The sequence below is a fragment of the Callorhinchus milii genome, unplaced genomic scaffold (genome assembly GCF_018977255.1).
Source record: "Callorhinchus milii isolate IMCB2004 unplaced genomic scaffold, IMCB_Cmil_1.0 Scaffold15, whole genome shotgun sequence".
Taxonomy (NCBI): Eukaryota; Metazoa; Chordata; class Chondrichthyes; order Chimaeriformes; family Callorhinchidae; genus Callorhinchus; species Callorhinchus milii.
In genome coordinates, this window is record NW_024704756.1 from 8,164,480 (window position 1) to 8,184,305 (window position 19,826).

Below are 19,826 nucleotides of genomic sequence, written 5' to 3' on the forward strand. Positions count from 1 at the left end.
TGGGGTTAAGATTTTGACAAAATTATTATTGTTAAATGAGAATTTAAAAAAAACAATTAAAACCTGCTGTGCCGAATTCTCACCGCTGAGCTGATTTGTGTTGAAATTGCAGTTTTCAGCTATTTCCCTTATTAGACTAATTGGAACAATTCAGGCAATCCAAACAAAATGAGTGTTTTGTTTAATTGTTGAATATAGTTCTTGCTATTCAGTTACTCTGACTAAACATTTTGTCAACATAAACATCACCATGAACTGGTGATTTGAAATGTATCATTTCAAAACTATACAGCTTTTTTTAAAAAAAATCCTCATTTTCTTTACTTTTTGTCAATTGTTCCGAGACAAGGTCAGCAGGCTATTTGACCACGAGTCCAATTCTGTCCTCATCTGCTGTCTGTGCGGACACTTCTCAATGTGTCACAGAATAGTGTTGAGCAGCAGGAATCCTGTTGAACTTGTGTTGGTATTTTCAAAATGTGAATTTCAACATTAAATGTGCTGAGACTAACAGTAATTGAGATTGTTAAGACTACGTAATCCATATGTATGTTTGTTTATATAGCAACCAGCTGCAGTTTGCTTCATTTCAACAATATTGAAGAAATGTTTCCTCTATAATGTTGATTAATGAGTTACTCACTCACTGGGGACTATCTAAATCAGTTCAGGATTGTACCAATACTTTCAGTCGACAATAAATATAAGGATTATAGTAACAGTCCTGCAACAAAATTAACTTTATAAAAACAGCATTTTTGCCAATTCTAAGAATAACTTGCATTAGGAAAGATTTTATTTTCCAGTTTATCTGATTCTCACTTTTCAACATTACAAATAGATAAGATTTGCCCAAATGGTTTTCAAACAAGTGGTGTTTTCAAAATTACAAACACATTCAGTTAGTATTATGTAGGATTGCATCCTGAGTATATTTAATTTTCAACTTCCTTGAGGATGTTTGCATTTAGTGAATACTGCTGTTGAATATTGTAATTCCATTTAAATATTTGAACAGTTCATACCTTGACATGTGCGTTGTCACAGTAAATACCTCGCAGGATAAAAATATTAGGACAATATCAGCATGTGTTCTGATTAGAATGATCAGGAAATATTTGTAATCCATCTGCAGAAGATTAGTTCTAGAAGTACTGAAAGCTGGAATTTGATTTACAGCTGCAAAGGTAAGTTTCTAATGAATTCTGCAGAACTGCACAGGAGAAATTTAATGAACAGTTTACAATCCATGACATTTTTTAAAAAAAATGTTTTCTTGCTTATGAATATCTGCAGAATTGCTATTGCAGTCTTTAGAGGGTTAAAGCGTAATTAAGTATGCAATCAAAAATGGATTGAAGTTGTTACCAATTAATTTTTAGTTTCACCCATCTGGTGTGACAGTCGAGCTTTTCTGCAGAGTGCACTCTATTCATGCTGTTCAGTAAAATGAGTCTTGTGCATTAACTGATGTAATAAGGGTGTGTGTGTGTGTGCTTCGGTGTGAAGTACATTTCTTAGATTGAATACAAGGAAGAAGCCAATGGTAGTGTTAAGTGAAGAGGCTTACTCCATGTTTTTCATTTGAGTAGGTTATAATCAAGCTGAATATAGTTTATAACAGCTTTTACAAACCAAAGTACTTATAGCTGTTCAGCATGATACTAATCGTGCATGTTACTTGGTGTAATAAGGTTTCCCTTTTCGATATAAAGGAGTTTCTTTCAGTGTGCTGGCCAGCAAACCCTTCAACAACAACAACTTGCATTAATATAGCGCCCTTCACACAGGGTAGCGTCCTGGGAGAGCTTGACAGTGGCAGAGTCTGACCCCGAGCCAGGAGGAGAGGGAGCAGGGCGGTGACCGTAAGCACGATCATAAAGGGAGGTGTTTAGTCAGGATTTTAAAGTGGGGAGGGAGGGGGTGAGGTGGAGGGATTGAGGGAGAGAGTTCCAGAGCTTTGGGGCCTCCTGTTTTGAGCAGGATTCAACTGAATATAATCTTTACATTTGCCTCTGATAAAATAGGTAATTTATTTCAAGTTTGAGGGATGTTGCTGTGTAAATGGCTGCTGAGTTCACCTACAAAATATACAGTCACTACACTCCAGTAAATCCTGCTTTGAAACACTTCAATAACCATCATTGGCATTTCTTAATCAAATGCAAAGATTATAATAATATTCAGTTGAACCCTGCTCAAAATATTTACATATTTCAACTGAATATTTTTCAGGGCAACCAGGCATAATTTCATTTCATTGGTTCCCCTGAAACCCGACTATCCCTTTTGTTTAAAAAAAATGCGAATTGCATTGTCTCACATTTTTACCCACTGTTTTGAAGCGGATTCGTTTTGAAGCAGTCTGTTTATGTTTGGCTGGCATGCGCTTTATGCCTAGTGTGTAGTTCACACACAGATCTTTTAATAGTAGAAGCTGAGCAACACACATGGATGATACTACAGGAGTGGAAGTAGATGGCTGGTCTGTAAACCAATAGAAGGTTTTGAGTGTCGTAAACTGAGAACAGAATTTAAATGGATGATTCGTCACCAAGATTGAGTTACTGCCCATTAATATTCTGTAATGCATCCAGGATTTCTTTTCCAATTACCCAGATTATTTTTCTCTTAACTTCAACCTGTCAGTTAGCGGTAGTGATACCATTTCAGGCCGGTGACCCAAGATAATAAATTTACCTCACAGAATATATAATTGCTCTAGATGGTGAATCAGAAGCATTCACCAACCTCCATATGACAGTCACTGCTAAATTATTCTGCCAAGTTTTTGAATTGAGAGTGGGGACTCCACTGGGTGCAGCATCCTAACTGGCGAATAGAATCATCCTCTCATTTTTCTAGTCCTAGGCTGAGTATACTTTTTTGGGGGGAAAAACAAAGTCAATTGTGATTTTTAGATTTAAAAAAATTCAAGCTTGAAACATCTGCTTAGAGGTTCATTGATTTTCAGCCTTGATTTCACTGCTGGCAGTAACTGGGCCTGATATTAATAGCAATGCCACAGTAGCATTAAAACTAAACTACTGCTGAGTTGCCGATCGGCCCTTATCCCAGGAAAGAGCAGCTGTTCGGCTGGTATCACCGAGCGTGGAAGATATTGAATTCCTTGCTCTGGGATAAGATAAGGTGTAGAGTTTGATAGTTAGTCATTGACTGTGTGGACATTCCTAAAATGTGCAATAGACACCTGTTTTTAACTAGAGAATTTTTTTGTGGTCTGGTCACATTGATTGTTCATATATGCATTGAATTTTCATTATTAGGAAACCAAAGCTCAACATAAGCCATGATCACACTATGTATATCCATTATATTAAAATCCCACATATTTTTCTTCCAAACTATTGCAGTCCATTTTTACAAAGATAAGTGTGTTTACTGTTAAATTTGATCAGAATAAAAAAAGGTTTTGTTTCAGTCAGATTCTCCGTTTAGTGTTCATCACTAGGTGGTGCAATTGAGTCACAATATACTGATGCATTTTCTGCTTGAAATGCAGGAAAGCTCTGACTATTTCTTGGCTGCAATTTTCCCAATATCCCAATACAGTCAATTCACTGTGCAATATATTCTGTGAAGCGCTTTGAGACATTTCAACAACATGATAAGCGCTTTATCAGATGCAAGGATCATTAATATTATTAATTTAGTCGAATTAAAGGGTATGCAAGATACTGGGAAAAATATCTGGAGTCGATTCAAGGCGTCTTTCTGAAACCACATGTACATTGCATTTCCAGAGCTGCTTTATTTGAGAAACTGCATTGAATTGATGCTGACTCGAGCGTAACTACCAATTGAAGCTTATCACTGATATAATAATAATAATTCTTGCATTTGATATAGCGCTTTTCACGTCGGGAGGACGTCCCAAAGCGCTTCACAGAACACACTGTAAAGTGAATTGACTGTATATTTGTGGGCGAACGCAGCAGCCAATTGCGCACAGCAATGTCCCACAAACAGTCATGGATTGAAAATGACCAATTTATTATTGTTTTTGGTTTTGGAGGGATTATTATTAGGCGTGTGGAGCAAGGAAACTTGCCCAAGGTTTCGCCCTGCCTGGAATTGAACTCAGGTCTCTAGCTTGCAAAGCGAGTGCTCAACCACTGAGCTACAGGACTCCACATATATATAGTTCTTGCATGTAATAGTTCAGCAGTTTGAACCACTAACCACATACACAAAAAGGCAGCTATTGTGTTGTACTTAAACCAAACAACATTTCATATTAAGAAAATATAGAATGCAGTCAATTAGAATCCATTCCCAATACATTAAATGCAGCGCTTGTGTTGAAGATACACAAGAAAAAAATGTCAAAGTAAGTTGTAAACAAAATCCTCAGTGGACATGTAGCAAGTAAAATTCAGTGATTGGAATCTGTTACTGAAAGTAATCAAAGGCAAACTGGGAAAGCGCAGAGGGAGCCAGGTCGGGTAGTAGCAAGAAGGTGGAGATGTGCTCTTCATCAAGGAAAGTAACACAAGAAAAGTAAACTTTGGTAAGTGAAAAACCCACAAGTACACCTCTTGACTCATGTTCTATTTTCGGTCATTTTAAGCGTTAAAGAAATCAGAAGACTGGTTGTCAACTTTAACATCCGGAGTAACATAATTCAATGACATCTGAAAATCTTTGAATCAGAGGATATTGTATCTTGTTGACTGGGTGCGTGTGATCAGACAGTAAAGGATTAATGGCATTACAGAACAATACTTACTATGAATATGGTTTTAGGAAACAAAAAACAACTTTATCTGGATCGTCATTGTAGTAATACTGCAAACAGCTCACTTTCTTGATTCATCTCAGCATTGTACTTTTAATTGTTCTACATGGACTTGTGTTTTGTTGGAACCCGGCTTCATTGTCGATCCAAGCTCTGGATAACCTTACGCTGAATTCAGTTTGTATTTTTTTGCACACTGGATAGATGCATTGTTCACTGAAAGAACTTCTAAGGGATTTTTTAAGGAGCAGTTAGTGGTTCCGTATGTTCAGATACACTTCCGAAAACAACTTGCATTTATATAGTACCCTCCTCACAGTGTATGTCTTGGAGTGCTTAACAGTGGTGGAGCTCAATGGCAAACTGCGGAGAGCGGAGAAGTGACCATAGGCACGGCTGCAGTATGTGGGGAGCTTCTTTCTCTCTACTCGAGCACAGATGATTGGAATACCAATGCATTTCACCATTGGACCTCAGAGCTTTCTGGATTTTAATCCAAACACCTTTAGTTTTCCAATAACAGGCAACATGCTGCAGTGAAATTCAATTAAAATAAACTGTAAAGGATCAAACATTAAGATCAAATGCAGTCATTTACGGTAAATATTAATGAATCTTATATTTAGGAATGTTTTCATCCTAGATCAGTGTGTTAAAGAGGGGATCATTGGATAATGTGGATTGTGGAATTGCTTTTTACCGATATACACTCCGGAGTTCCCAAGTCTTGGCTCTCGCCAACCTGCGCCTAATACTTTCTGGAATTATGCAAGCAGGAAGCGTCCCTCCAGGGAGAGAGTGCACATTCCATTCCAACAATTTGTCTCTGAGATTTCCAAGTGTAGGTGGGACGCGTGGAATTCTCAGCTTGGTTTGGATACTTTTAAGCCTGGTGATGGCTTTCTGCACGTGTCAGACACCCAGCTTACCGAAAGAAATCAAATCAAATTAACTAAGAGCATTTGAAAGTGAACACTTTGCATTTGTTATGTGCTCCTACACCTCTATCATTGGCACACAATAAGATTAATCCGTTCGCAGCTTTGTGATCCTTTCACAAGCAAATACAAAGATTCTTAAAGCTGTTTCATCGGAGAGAGCACAAAAGATGTGAAGGGTTAAAAGAAAACTAAAGCTGCTTTGAGTTTTGGTTTAGAATATTTCATTTGAATAATTTGTGACAAAATAGGTTTGCCCAAAAATATTGAATTGGTCTCAGTAATTGTAAATATCTTGGATTAACTGGTTTTATGATGCTAGGCAAAAGAGTTCTCAGAATTATTTGCTGTGTTTTTTTAAACTACAGTATATGCTATAATATAGTAAATTGACAATAGTCTCTTGCTACAGTGTGGAGGTGTGATTGTCTGTGTAGGTTTCTCCACAGCTGCCATCAATCCCAGTTTATGATCAGATGGCAATTAGCCAAATTATTAACCACCATCTGTCTTATCCCGCGAGCTGACGCATAAAGCGCTGTCATGAGGTGCCCCCCAATCCCACACTCCCAACTTCAAGTTTTTAAACAAACTCTGTACCCAGTTCTAATGCAGAAGGGTGCTGTTTTGTAATAAATGTACGACTATTGGGAGTCAAACACACTCTGTTCCAGACAAAATATATTTTTAGAACTGCTTGAAAGTGGGTTACTTTAGAACTGAAGTAGTAAAGAGCTATAATTACCCCCATGTCAAAATCAGGAGGTAGGGGTTGAAGGTAATGAATATGAAAGTTGCACTTTCTTAACTAAACTGAAGGCACTGCCTAATCTGGATATTCCCTGAGGACAGGATCAAATACCTTATGAATACTTAAGTCTAAAGGTAAGACTCATATTTTTTAAAAAATTGATAAGAGATGCCCCAAGGTGACTGGGACTCACCAGAGTAGAAGGGAAAAAAATCTAATGCCTCCAGGAGAGCGGAGGGAAAAGAATTGAAGGAGAAAAATTGCATGAAAAGAAATTGTAACTCTTGCCAATAAAGAAGTCAATCTGCTCATCTGCAGCTGCCAGCAGTGTAGTGTTGCCAGGGTCGGACCATTTGGAATTCTACCATAAACAGAAGTAAACCGAATAGCTTCTGATTAAACCACACTTGGGTATGCTGCAGGCTCTGGGATAATACATATTATTTATAGTTCCCCGATTGGATGTTGGGTATACTGTATGCTAATAAATATCTATTCTGTCAAGTACACAAGGCAATCACAAAGTCTGAAAAATAATTAAGACCGACTTCATTATAGTGCACCTTTCATCATTATGATTTTTCTTGATTGTTCCCAAAAGAAGTATTATAATGAGGGATTACTGCACTTGCAAGCAATCCAGCAGTTGCAACTTTTATAATTGCACAATGCGGCAAATATGTGCCATGACAGCACCTTGAACTTGCAATGTTTTAGATTTGTTTTAATGCAATGTTTATTCAGCTATTGAATCTGTGCATGGATCGGGTCCATTTGGTGCATCAGTCGCGATTCTAACATTCAAATTGGTGATTGGAACCTAGGGAAGGAATTGAGTGTTGTAGCAAACTTCTTTTAAAAAGCAAAGCAGAGAAGGGGAGATGAAATCCAACCATTTGAGAATCTTAGATATTTATTTCTCTTCAGAGCACCTGGCTTCTAAATTTTTAACAATGAGGGGGCTTTCTTAGAGCAGCCTACTTTAATCTTTTTAAGGAGACATTTACATTTGTGGCCATCCAGTAGTTTTGCAAAAAGATGCAGAGACTCCTGTTGTAAGTGTGAGGACAACAGTGAGGCTCGACTGTGATACTCTCCATGGTTTGTTAACTTGACAAAACTATTGCTGAGGGGCTGGAGTTTGCTTAAATGAAATATTTTAATGATGGTATATTTTCTGATTCCACTTTTCTGCCTGCCTTGTTTTTACCCTACGTGGTATTGCATCCTTGAACTAGGAAAGGAAGCGTATGAGACTGATCCAGGGCAGAATACCCTCTAGTTTGCCTTTTTCACTCTCTGTGGGGATATACCCAGCATCTGCTTTGCATCCCTCTCAAACAAAGCTAAGATCAAGAGCTCTGCATCGTACCACCCTGGCATGTTATGGGCATTGTGTCATCTGTTTGATATTTTAATGCATCCATCACATGTAAGAACATCTGAAATATCACACGAGAACTTCAGTTCTCCTGATGTTTGCAATGTTTCCCTCCCATTTTATGCTGTCTTACTCCACCACTCCACTCAGGAAGGGGCCTGCTCCACCAGGTGGCACAACATCCCATACTTTATACTTCAGGTTGGACAGAAACTGCTGAAATCTTTGCATTTCTATTATTGTATCTTACTTTGTTGGGACTTGTAGCAATCATTGGAATTTTTGGGTGTGCGGTACATACCAACGTAGGGCAACTTTTGTTCAATTGATTTCAATTGTGCTAGCCCAAAGCTATCAGACATTAAGGTGATCAGAGCCATCACCTAGTTATGATGATGAATATCATTCTTCCAGTTTCTACTTTGCATCATCTTAGTGACCACCAGCTTAAAACCAGTTGTTGAATTGCAGAGGTCTGCATGTTAGGGTCGAAGTGACGCCTAAAAGTTGTTTAAATTGCATTGATTGCAAGGCAATGTGCCAGCAGATGTGTAATGCTGATCTCACTTCTGTTTCAATACTCCCTAAGATTTGGCAGGAGGAACTGAACCACTCTGAGATCTGAACAAAGGCTTTACATGTACATCCCATTGAATTTTTTTTCACAAAAGCAATATAGACCATTAAAAGTAAAAAATCCATTTTACATGCATATTCCATGTAAATTGTGTGTAGATGTGAGTCACAGTGTTACAGTGACTGTAACAGGGTGAAGATGTGTTCTCACTGAGAACGTCTCAGTGCTAGCTTGTAGTAATTATGTGAATATTACTTATGAACGTTAAACATGTTTTAATTTGAACATTCTCCTGGCCTTCTATTATATTTCACATTTCACAACAAGCCACAGTATAATCTTGGGTCACCATGAGTTATGCTGAAGACAATTTCCTATGAGCATCTGGAGGAAATGGTTTCAAGAGGAATAATCAGTGGTAGTGGTTGGTGGGATGGGAGATCCATACCAGCTCCGTAATCATTCTTTAACAACTGCTGAGTGGCTCAAAAGGATTAAAGATCCTTAATTCTGGCAAACGATTGCATAGAACATGGCAACAAAGCGATAAAACAGAATAATTCACCATCCAATTCTCAACATAGGAATTGTAATCAGCATAAAGATTCTATGTAACATGAGAACATGCAACAAGAATGATGTCAACGGATTAAAAGGGTGTAAATGACAGTATTCTGTACAATTGTGTGTTGAGGTGTGTTCCTAACTTATGACTGACTGAATGCATAAGCTCATAAGTAATAAAAGCCTATACTGCAAATCCCACAATGTATTGTCCCAAAACCTAACTAGCCTGCATGGATAGATTTCATTGCTTGTTGTATAAGCATTATACCTTTTTTGGAATTAGCACAATTCATAAAGTTTGATCTGTCAATGGTGTGAGCCTTTCTTACAATCTATTCTCTGAAGAAGGAACTTGTTTGCATAAAGAAACCGATCTTAGCAGAGTGAAAGGTCTGTGGAGGTAAATAGGTACTGTGTTGCCTGAAAATTGTAACTCTCAGGAAATCATGGTCAGTGGAGATGGTTGATTATATGCTGATAAACTCAGGAAATCTTCAATCCTGAGCCATTGGCAAAGTGCAGCAGCATTGGTGAGTGCACACATTTAAGGAGCCACATTTGCAAGGTATCAAGTTATCTTCATGAGTGGAGATAGATTCAATGAAATTTAATTGCTTTGAACATGTGAAACTATAGTATAGTACATTGAATGGTGATACAATTGATATTCTGTATAGTACACCAATACGTTTGTAAGGACATAGCATGAGTAGCAAAAATACATACAGAAGGAGGGTGCTAAGGGATATGGCAAAAAAGGTATTGTGATTTTATTCTAAACCAAATTAAATGGAGAAAAACACTTTTAAGGCTTCAGTATTCATCTATACACTGCACTAGATTATTTAATGTAACTTTTAGCCCTGATAAGCAATTACAGACTACGGTGAATCATAATTCCACACTTGGTCAAAATAGTTGTATTACCTAAAGCTAAACAGTAACAATTGGAAGGAGTAATTGATTCCTAAGAGTATTTGTCTAAATCTAGTGCCAGCTCCATTAACCTTCGCTTAACCTCTCAGTTTAACTAGTAGCTGTATGAAGGGTAGTAGATGGTTTCCTTTCCAGGTGCAGATTCTATTAATTAAATTATAAACCTGCTCAGTGTACATTTTCTGCCCAATAATGAAGAATCCTTGGAAAATCAATTAACCTTTTACCAATGCAACTAGATCAAAACACTCCCTGGATGGCTTCAATGTTCTTTCAGTTTACACTGTGCTCTATCAGCTTGTTCAATCAATAGAAATATCTACATCTGACTATCATGAGGAGAAGGAACTACTGTGTGTATAAGAAGTGAATTTCAGGTCATTATACAGTACCATTGTTATTAATATTAGAAAAAGCAATATTCAAAGTCCACTTTAGGAGAGGTGGAACTTAATAATAATAATACAAATAATATGCTTTGTATTGGATAAGTGGTTTATTAGCCATTAAGACATTTCAAAGTGCTTCAGATGGTGCTCTGTAAAGTGGTGCGATTGTGTGCATTTTGTGGGTATTTGAATTTTCTTTACACAATAGGTGTGAAGCAAGGATTAACAGGCAAGGGAAGAATTAAGATCAAATGTTACCCGAGAACCTGTCTGAAGTTGTGTGTCACTCCTTGGATACCAATGAATACTTTAGTGGTTATGTTATCCCACTAGTATTTGAAATTCCTTTGGCTCACAAACAAATGCATTGGGAAATTCAACCTAACTAAAGTTAGAGCCTACAATTAGAAATACTTTTCTTGCTCTTCAGGCATGTATAGGTAGAGTACCATAGAAGGGAAGGGGAAGTTGATCTGATGAATAAAAATTATGTTGAGTAAGTGACATAGCAGTGTTCTCACAGGATGTTCATTGGAATTGTTTTCATTCAATTGACTTGCTCTCAAAGCCTCACACTTCTTGTTAGCAACTTCAAACTTAGATACTAAATGCATTAACATGGGTTACAGTGTGTTACCCCAATGTAATGATAATACAAGGATACAAGACTGAACTAATTGGTACTAGGCAAATATCTCTGACTGCAATGAAACCAGCTGGGAATAATGAGTTGAAAATCCTTGCATAACAAAACAATGGATAACTCCTTTACATCTGATAGAGAGTGAGGAATAAAAGTAAATATTGATCAACTACCATCATAGTCAACTAGTAATGAGTTATAGCAGAAGTAATGGGGGCAAAAATATGATGTGAAAGGCACTATATCAAGTGCAAGGATTATTATTAATAATACTGTAGCTTTGATCTAGTTTGACATAATTTGGGTATTGTATTTAAATTGTCGGTCTCCTCTGATTTTTCTCCCTATCCTGTTTGTCCTGAAGCCAGACAATCAGCTGATCTATGTGTGCATATGGGATCAGGTGGCTATGCAGTAAGTGAAGAAAGGTTCTAGCTCTGTGAAGTCTTGTTACAACATATTCAAATGAATATAGGTCAACTTCCTTGTAACCACTTTGAAAGCTCAAATGGTGTGTGGCAAATATATTTTGTTTGCTTTACTTCTTAATAAAGGACTCTGGAACACTACCCTGCATGAGCACCGCTTTATATATATAAAAAAAGTTGTGGTAGTAGTTTATGTTTTACTCAATTACAGTAACTTAGGTACTTTATGTTAACAAAACACCTAACCAGCTCAGCGCTGTCAAATCAGTCAGTGATAACTGCAATGTAATAAAAGCCAACATAAATAGAATCCTGCAGTCACTCCATTTTCTTTCTAAGATTTTTCACTGGACTTTTACTCTTTACAATACAATACCAAATTACATTTGTAAAACGCCTTTCACGTCGGGAAGACCTCCCAAGGTGTTGAACATTCAGGGATAAGGACCCGAGTCATGGCACGGATGTGGGGGAGAAAGGACAGTTGGCAACAAGATGCCTAGGTTCCTGACGGGCTTGGTGAGGTGGAGTGTGCATCTGTGGATGCTGAGTTTAAAATTCCTGAGTTTAAAGTTCCTATCTGGAGTTTGGCCATTTTTCCATTTGTCTAGCAAGCCCTGTAGGAGGACCAGAGGGTGATAAAGGAACTAAATTGAATCATTCCGTGTTTGGATGCTGATGGCACATTTATTTAACGACTATGTTGACATGAAGCTTCGGTTTCACCTCTTTCAAAAATCGATGAACGTGAATTCTAAGGCAAGGCTGATGTAACAGTCATTAAATAAAGGTGGTTCTCTATGCAAATAGTGGCTTTGTTTAGACAGGGCATATTAATCACCTCCAGATGGATTATTCTTTCTCATATTATTCTTTTTCAAAATGCGTCAACCAGCCTCAGTTGGGGACTTTGTGTGGAGTTTCACATTTTTGACTTCCTCTGAGTGTTAACAATAATAAAAAATTGGTCATTTTCAATCCATGACTGTTTGTGGGACACTGCCGTGTTCGCCCACAAACATACAGTCAATTCACTTTACAGTATATTCTGTGAAGCGCTTTGGGACGTCTAGAAGACGTGAAAGGCGCTTTATCAAATGCAAGGATTATTATTATCTCACAATACTGAACCTGCAACCTCTAAACAAACTTAATTCTATCACTATCTCCATCCTTCCACACACACACATACTTTTTACATTTTGAACCAGCTCACTTGTTTAATTCGTGTTATAGAACAAATTACTTTATATATATATAATATATATATAATTAATAGGTTCTCTAATGGTTATGAATGATCTTAGAACTGAACCAGATTTTAATGAAAAAGGTTTGCTATCAGCCTGCGCTCTCTCCCCCCCCCCCGCCCCCACATTGTGATAATACAGTGATAGTGAACTCAGTGGTTTAAGGGCACCACCATGCTCCAATGAAGGCCAGGAATGCCATCAGATAACTTGCAAACAACAATAACAACAACAAAATGACATTTGTACAGCACCCTTCACATTGGGAGGACATCCCAAGGCGCTGGACAATCAATGCTTCAGACTCGAGTTGGGGGTCAGGATTGGGATGGGTGGAGGACAGGGGGGAATGAGGGTGATTGAAGGATCTTGAACTGTATCCTCTGTATGATGGGAAGCCAGTGGAGTCGGGCGAGGATGGAGTTGATAGGGTCACGGAGCCTGGTGCGGAGGTGGACCCGGGTTGCAGAGTTTTGGATGATCTGCAGCCTATGGAGGGAGGAGTTGGGGAGGCCGACAAGAAGGGAATTTGATTAGTCAAACTTTGATGTTATGAAATGAGTGTATGAGGGTTTTGGTGGCCTGCTGTGTGAGATAGTGGCGGAGCCAGGCGATGTTGTGGAGGTGGGGGAAGGTAGAGCGGGTCATGGCACAGATGGGGGGTAGAAAGCATAGTTGAGGGTTAAACAAGATGCCAGGATTCTGGATTGGCTTAGCAAAGTGGAGTGTGCATCCATGGATGGTGATGCTGTCAGCGCCTGAGGTGTGGTGGTGCTGACAGGAGCAATCAGGTGGGCCTCAGCCTTGTTGACATTCAACTGAAGAAAGTTTGCTCTCATCCAGGACTTGATGTCTGACAGACAATCTGTCAGGACAGCAGTGGTCTTGGAGTCGAAGTACAAATACAAAATGATATTTGCATAACGCCTTTCACGTTGGGAGGAAGTCCAAAGCACTGATGTAATTTTGTATTGTAATTGTAATGATACCATCTGACAAAAGATTCTCCAAAAGCTAACGTTTTTCTTTGCTACATGTCCACTTAGCAAGTTCACAGCTTTAATCAGGATGGGGGAAACAGTCCTCTGTAGTGATCCAGGCAAGCAAGAAACAAACCAGGACCTGAACAAAGTGGTTTGTCTGTCTCTCTCCACATCTGCTGAAATTCTCACACGCAAACCACAGAGGTAAGTGACTCATTGTAATGTCAATGAAACCACACCCTTTATTGCATAACTTTTTTTTATTTCTTGCTATTTGGGGCGTGGACAAAGTTGTCATGGCTGTTATTTACTCCCAATCCTTGGGAGATTGATTGCCCTGAGAAGGTTTTGATGGACCTTCTCTTTAAACCACTTAGGTCCTTGGTGCAACGGTGCTCCCACAATGGTGTAGGGTGAAGAGTTCCAGCATTTTGTTGAGATGTCTTGAAGACGTGATAAGGCGCTATATCAAATGCAAGAATTATTACTTTAATCTAGCAACAAGGAACAATGTTATATGTCCAAGTTAAGATAATGAGGTACTTGGAGGCGTACTTAGAGGTGGTATTCCCATGAGATGCTATACTGCAGGAGGAGTGCTACAAAATGCAAATTATTGTTGTTATTGATACCACTCTGAATGGTGGAAGTCACAGAGCTGAGCTGGACTATATTATACACTCTACATAATATGTGTGTTTGTGCTTAATGAGGTATGGTAAACACACTGAACATGTAACAGCCACAGAATGTTGATGAACTGGCTTTGAATATTTGGAAGTGTCCGGGAATTTTAAATTAATGAGACTAACAATGGCTCTGAACTGTCTTATATATTTCTTCCATTCAGATTTAATTTTAATTAATGCCAGTTTCTTCTCCAACTGAAAGTTGATGAAATTCACACAGTCAAGAAAACCATGCATTCAAAAGGGAGCTGAATTGACAGCTGTTTGAGTGCTGGGCAAATGTTAAATTCTATGGGCAACGTGCTGTTGGTACAACTAAAGTATGATTTACCATTGTTAATAAAAACAAAGGTGCCACAGCTGTATATTGTGACCTGGATAAACCATGTTGTACCTTGAATCCTTTTTTCTTAATAAAAGGATTTATTCCACAGAATGGATTTCATTCTTGCCTGTTTATTTCAGAAACAATTGCACCTAATCTCAGATACACCACCTCCTCCCTAATAAACACGGCAACAACAGTTGTTCTTTCACTGGTTCCAGCGTAACCAGAACTTAACGTCAGGTTAAAAGATCATTGTGAATTCCAATTCTGAATGGCTCTTTCTTTCGTAAATCACTGAGTTACATTAATATGCATTTCCTGAGCTATGAGGGAAGGTTCCTGGTAATTTGTTTTTGTGGTTGTTTGTCGGACATTGCTGTGCACAAATTAGCTGCTGTGTTCGCTTACAAAATACACAGTCAATAAAGTACACCATTAAGCTTGGGAAGCACTTTGAGACATTTCGCCAATGTTATGAAACACTATATCAAATGCAATGATTATATTTCAAATTGGAAAAGTCACTTTGTTATGATCTTAAGGTTATATCAAGCGTAAGGATTATTATTATATTCAAGTTCCTTTATAACGCTGAACAATTCTCCAATGTTGGAGAACCACTATGTGGTGAAAATCACATATTATATTTTCTGTAACGTTCTTAATGATTGGAATTACTAGCCATCTGTGATCTTTTTAATTTGTCCCAAGCAATCAAGCTTTCACATTGGGAAGTTCTATCAAAGTGTTTCACAGGATTTTATTGCAAAGCACAAAGTGATTCACAGGATTTTATTACAAAGCACAATTCCTTTCATTTTGTAGGTAAAATACTATAAAGAAGTTACACATTGCCACTTGTATGTGATAGGATAGACTAAGGGAGCGTCTAGATTTTTACATCCATTCTCAGAAAGTATAATTGCTGACTGATATAGGTCTTAGATAATAATCCTTCAAAAAAAACAATAATAAATTGGTCACTTCAATGCACGACTGTTTGTGGGACACTGCTGTGCGCAACTGGCTGCTGCATTTTGCCCACAAATATAGAGTCAATTCATTTTACAGTTTATTCTGTGCTTTGAGACGTCTAGAAGACATGAAAAGCGCTATATTAAATTAAGTATTATTATTATAGATTGAGAGATTGTGCTGTTACGCAATTATTTTTACTGAAACATTCAACATACATAAATAATAATATGTCTGTAGGGTGAAGGATGCAAACATCTAATCCGTCCTTTTGCATCAGAAATGTAAAAATATTACAGGTCTTTCAGCCTATTGTAAAGGCCATTATGGAACGATAATTATGGAACACTCTGTGTTAGATACATCAATCTGAACTGAATTTAGCTGCTTTTAATGCCTTTTGTTTTACAAATGATCGCCAAATCGGGTGTTTTAATGGATTTGAATTAACTTATGCAAATTCTCAGTATCGGGAGGAATGAAACCAAAAATGCAATAAATCTAAAAATGATGAAACTCGTTGCAGGTGTGTCTGTGTCAACAGTATTGTGTCAACCTGTTCATTGGGACTCTTTAGATAACTTCATAATTTTAAATAGATTTTTTAAGTTGCTGAATTTTTCAACGTCTTCTTGTTCCGACTATAATAATAATGTTTGAATTGGATGCTATGCCCCATTTGCCAGTGGACATATGGTAATTTACATTTTAGTGTGAGGAATGTAGAAGGAGAATGTTAGCCTTTACCCCACTTTACCTGAGTGGTTAACTGAAATTCATTTGGTTGGCATTGATCAACTGTGTGTGTGTGTGTTGGGGGGGGTGGGGGGGATATAAAGGAAGATTAATGTAAATTCATTAGTCTTTTTCCCCGTCTTATCATTCACAAAAACCAGTAAAAATGTGCTCGTCCAAATTATTCAGATCCTGCGTCTTTAGCTGGAACTTGGGAGGGTGCGATTGAACTCAGAAGCAGCGCCCTGACCTGCCCTGTGTGTCAGAGCCTAGAAAAGGTGTGTTCAAAGGAGGTGTGGTTCAGGTTACGCCTATATGTTTTTTCCACATGAAAAGCTATTACAGCTCTCACTCTCTCCTCTCTCTCTCCAGTTTTAGAAGCAGAGTGGATCCGATCTCAAGTAACTAGCAAAAGTCTGTGGCTTTTCTGTCTGTCTGCTGGTAGGTTGGGGTTAGGGTTGGGGTGTTGTAGCTGGTTGGGGGGGACGACTTGATCACTTTGCAAAATGTCACTGAACTTCCCGACAGACAATAGTTGGGAAAGATCTTTTAGCCAAATGAATCAACACTTAAACTCTCCAGAGCCAGCAGCAGTGGAGGTGAATGAACGCACAACATACTTGCTTTCCAGAGCTCCCAGTCAAACAAACATCTCATTCCTGAGTGTCCCAGGCCAGCATAACGTATCCGGAATCCTGCAACAACAGGTGAGTGAGTCACTCTTTCCTCTTGCAGGGCACCAAGGGCTGCATTTGCTCAATGACCTCGATTTTAATTTTGGGATTTTGCCAATGGATAAAGGATCCTCGCAAAGTTTCTCAAGTTGTTACGCGCTCATTAAAGTTACAGCCGACATTTTTCAGGTTAAATCAATCATAATTTGGTCACTCGAGCCACAACTGTTTGTGGGACACTGCTCAGCGCAATTGGCTACCGCCCAGTCTCAGCCACAAAATATACAGTCAGTTCACTTTATAGTACAAAAGAACATGTACTGTAGATTCTGTGAAGCGCTTTGACACGTCTCGACGACGTGATATAGTGCTGTATCAAATGCGAGAATTATTATTCTATAACTTAAACCTTTTTCATATCGACTTAGTTTCATTTTTAACCTTTATACAGCACTTGCATTAAGAGCCTTAGATTGGCAGCCCGCAAACTCTAAACTATTGATTTCTGATGAGTTCTTGTTTACAAAAATGATTAATTAGGAAGTGAAACCATAGGATTTGCTTACATGAGGTTCAACGTCAACACTACCACTGACTTGTATAAATTGCTGACATCAAAATGTGTCATCTCAGTTGATTGTCTGGTTAAATGTCGTAAATGCTGACGGGGTTTATAATCCAATTTCAGATGTACTCTACTTAATTACCTGGCATGATGGGAGTATGTGCATGTTGAATTTGTATTATTTAATCACTTTGAAACGTTCTACCTACACAAAATGTGCTATTATAAGTAACAAGCTGTGGTGGTTTTAAAAAAAAGTCACGCAATCCATGACTGTTTGTGAAACACTGCTGCGTGCAGTTGACTGACACATTTCGCCCACAAAATACAGTCAATCCACTTTACAATATATTTTGTGAAGCACTTTGAGACGTCTCAATGCTGTGATAAGGAACTATGTCAAATGCAAGGATTGTTATTATATTATTATTGTAAGCGCACTATCTAACAAAGTGCTCCGAGACACCGTGAAGGGCGCTGTATAAATTGAAGTTGTTGTTGAAATATCTTTATGTCTTACCCCACAACTCCCCACAAATAGACTTGCCTATTTTACCTCATGTCCATCATGTACAGCAGTTACTGTAAAAAAAATCTTATTTTTCCTTGTCTACTTTTTTCCCACTCCTCTTATAATGACATATTGGTGCCCATGTTGGTTCTAATGACCATTTTGGTTTAATTTTTCCGCATATCAGGTGTGCACTAATTAATTAATATTGTAATATTGTACATTGAACAACCCATCACCAGTAATTGATCAGTGTCTCTGGAAATGTCTGTTTTCTCATATCCTACCTCTTACACTTCAATCATTTCTTCATCTCTGGAATTCCTAGTTATAGTCTTGTGTCCAGTACAAGACTCTCTAATTACACCACACCCAGTTACCAAGTGCTGACTTGTTTAATACCACTAATTGTCTGGTTGGAATTCCACCAGTGAAGTGACTGATGTAATTGTGGCTGGCATGGATGATTGTATACTTACTATTTGCTGACATCTGAATTAAATACTGCATAATTGCTTTAATGTTGCTTTGTTTCAGCTGTCTTGTAAACAATCAGCCCATTGCAATCTTGTCTAATCTGAAGCGAAATAAATTTCTGCTTGTTATCTCTCTCTGCATAACTCTGGTCACGCTCGTCCCTCTTCAAAGAGAGCAAGGTCCTAATTCAGTAACAACAACAACTTGCTCTTATATAGTGCCCTCCACGCAGGGTAGGGTCTCAGAGCGCTTAATGCAAAATGCAGGTCAAGCTTGTAGCATACAAGACTTGTGTGCAAACAGTCCTCCTTTATGGATCTGAGTTCCTGGGGATGAAGGAGAGAGGCTTCCTCTGACCTCTTGGCAAAATCCAGGATCAAGCAGTTTTATGGCAAATGAGGGAAGCGGCTGCAGGGAGGGAGGGGCTCCGGCTGACACTGACCTGCCGCTGAGCACCCTGGAGGCGGAGGTGACTTCCCAGTGGGCACGTTTATTTGCCAAGACCTCTTGCATGAGGACCTGGATTGAACGGCTGGTGCTGAGTCAGCCTGGTACAAGGCATTAGACCTGGACCTTGAGAACATCAAGGTGGCTAGCATCATCGCAAGTTGTCCTGTAAGGGTCCCCCCACCACACTGAAGGCAGATGTCTGCCAGATAGCTGATGAGGAAACTCTGAGGCTTGGGATGACAGCTGCTGGAAGGTGTTACTTGGAGTCCAAGTTCATCTTAATTGGCCTGCAGAGAGGCAAGCAGCTTCTGCTTAAACTCTGCACCTTCAACTGGTGGAACCATTGCCCAATGGGAAGGGATGTGTGCCCGAGCTGTGGACAGTGAGATGGTGGCAATGCTCTGATGCATTTCATGCTGAGCTGTGAAGTTCTCAGGGAGTTCCTTGTACCTAGTGTCCACTTAGTCAGAGCTCATACCTGTTTTTGTCAGATGTCAAATGACCAACTAGTGACTATCCTCCTTGGGGTGAAGGTAAGCAGAGTTTCCTTGGAGTTGAACTGGCTCCAAGGTGAAATGCTTGGCAATGGAATGTCGGAATCGAGCCAGCTGTCTGACAGTCTTGGTAGTCCAGTTCCTTAGCCAGTATTCCAGGACACTGCTGATGACAGAACAATTCATTGGCAGGACTTGGAAAGGCAGACCAGTCAACAAAATTACATTTGTATAGCACCTTTCGTGTCGGGAGGACATCCCAAAGCACTTCACAGAATATGCTGTAAAGTGAATTGACTGTATATTTGTGGGCGAAACGCAGCAGC

At 38.8% G+C, this 19,826-nt stretch overlaps 1 protein-coding gene across 6 annotated transcripts in view; it reads left to right on the forward strand.

The window, feature by feature from the left end:
• The first annotated feature begins 16,699 nt into the window (after positions 1–16,699).
• pof1b (POF1B actin binding protein) overlaps positions 16,700–19,826 on the forward strand; it is a 33,408-nt gene continuing 30,281 nt past the window's right edge. For 4 of the 6 annotated variants that reach the window (XM_007891913.2, XM_007891923.2, XM_042340862.1 and 1 more), the window contains exon 1: positions 16,700–17,036. In XM_007891913.2, coding sequence (XP_007890104.1) covers positions 16,836–17,036 — 201 coding nt within the window. In that variant the 5' untranslated portion in view covers positions 16,700–16,835. The remainder of the gene's footprint in view (positions 17,037–19,826) is intronic. The other 2 variants (XM_042340865.1, XM_042340864.1) reach the window with 2 other exon arrangements.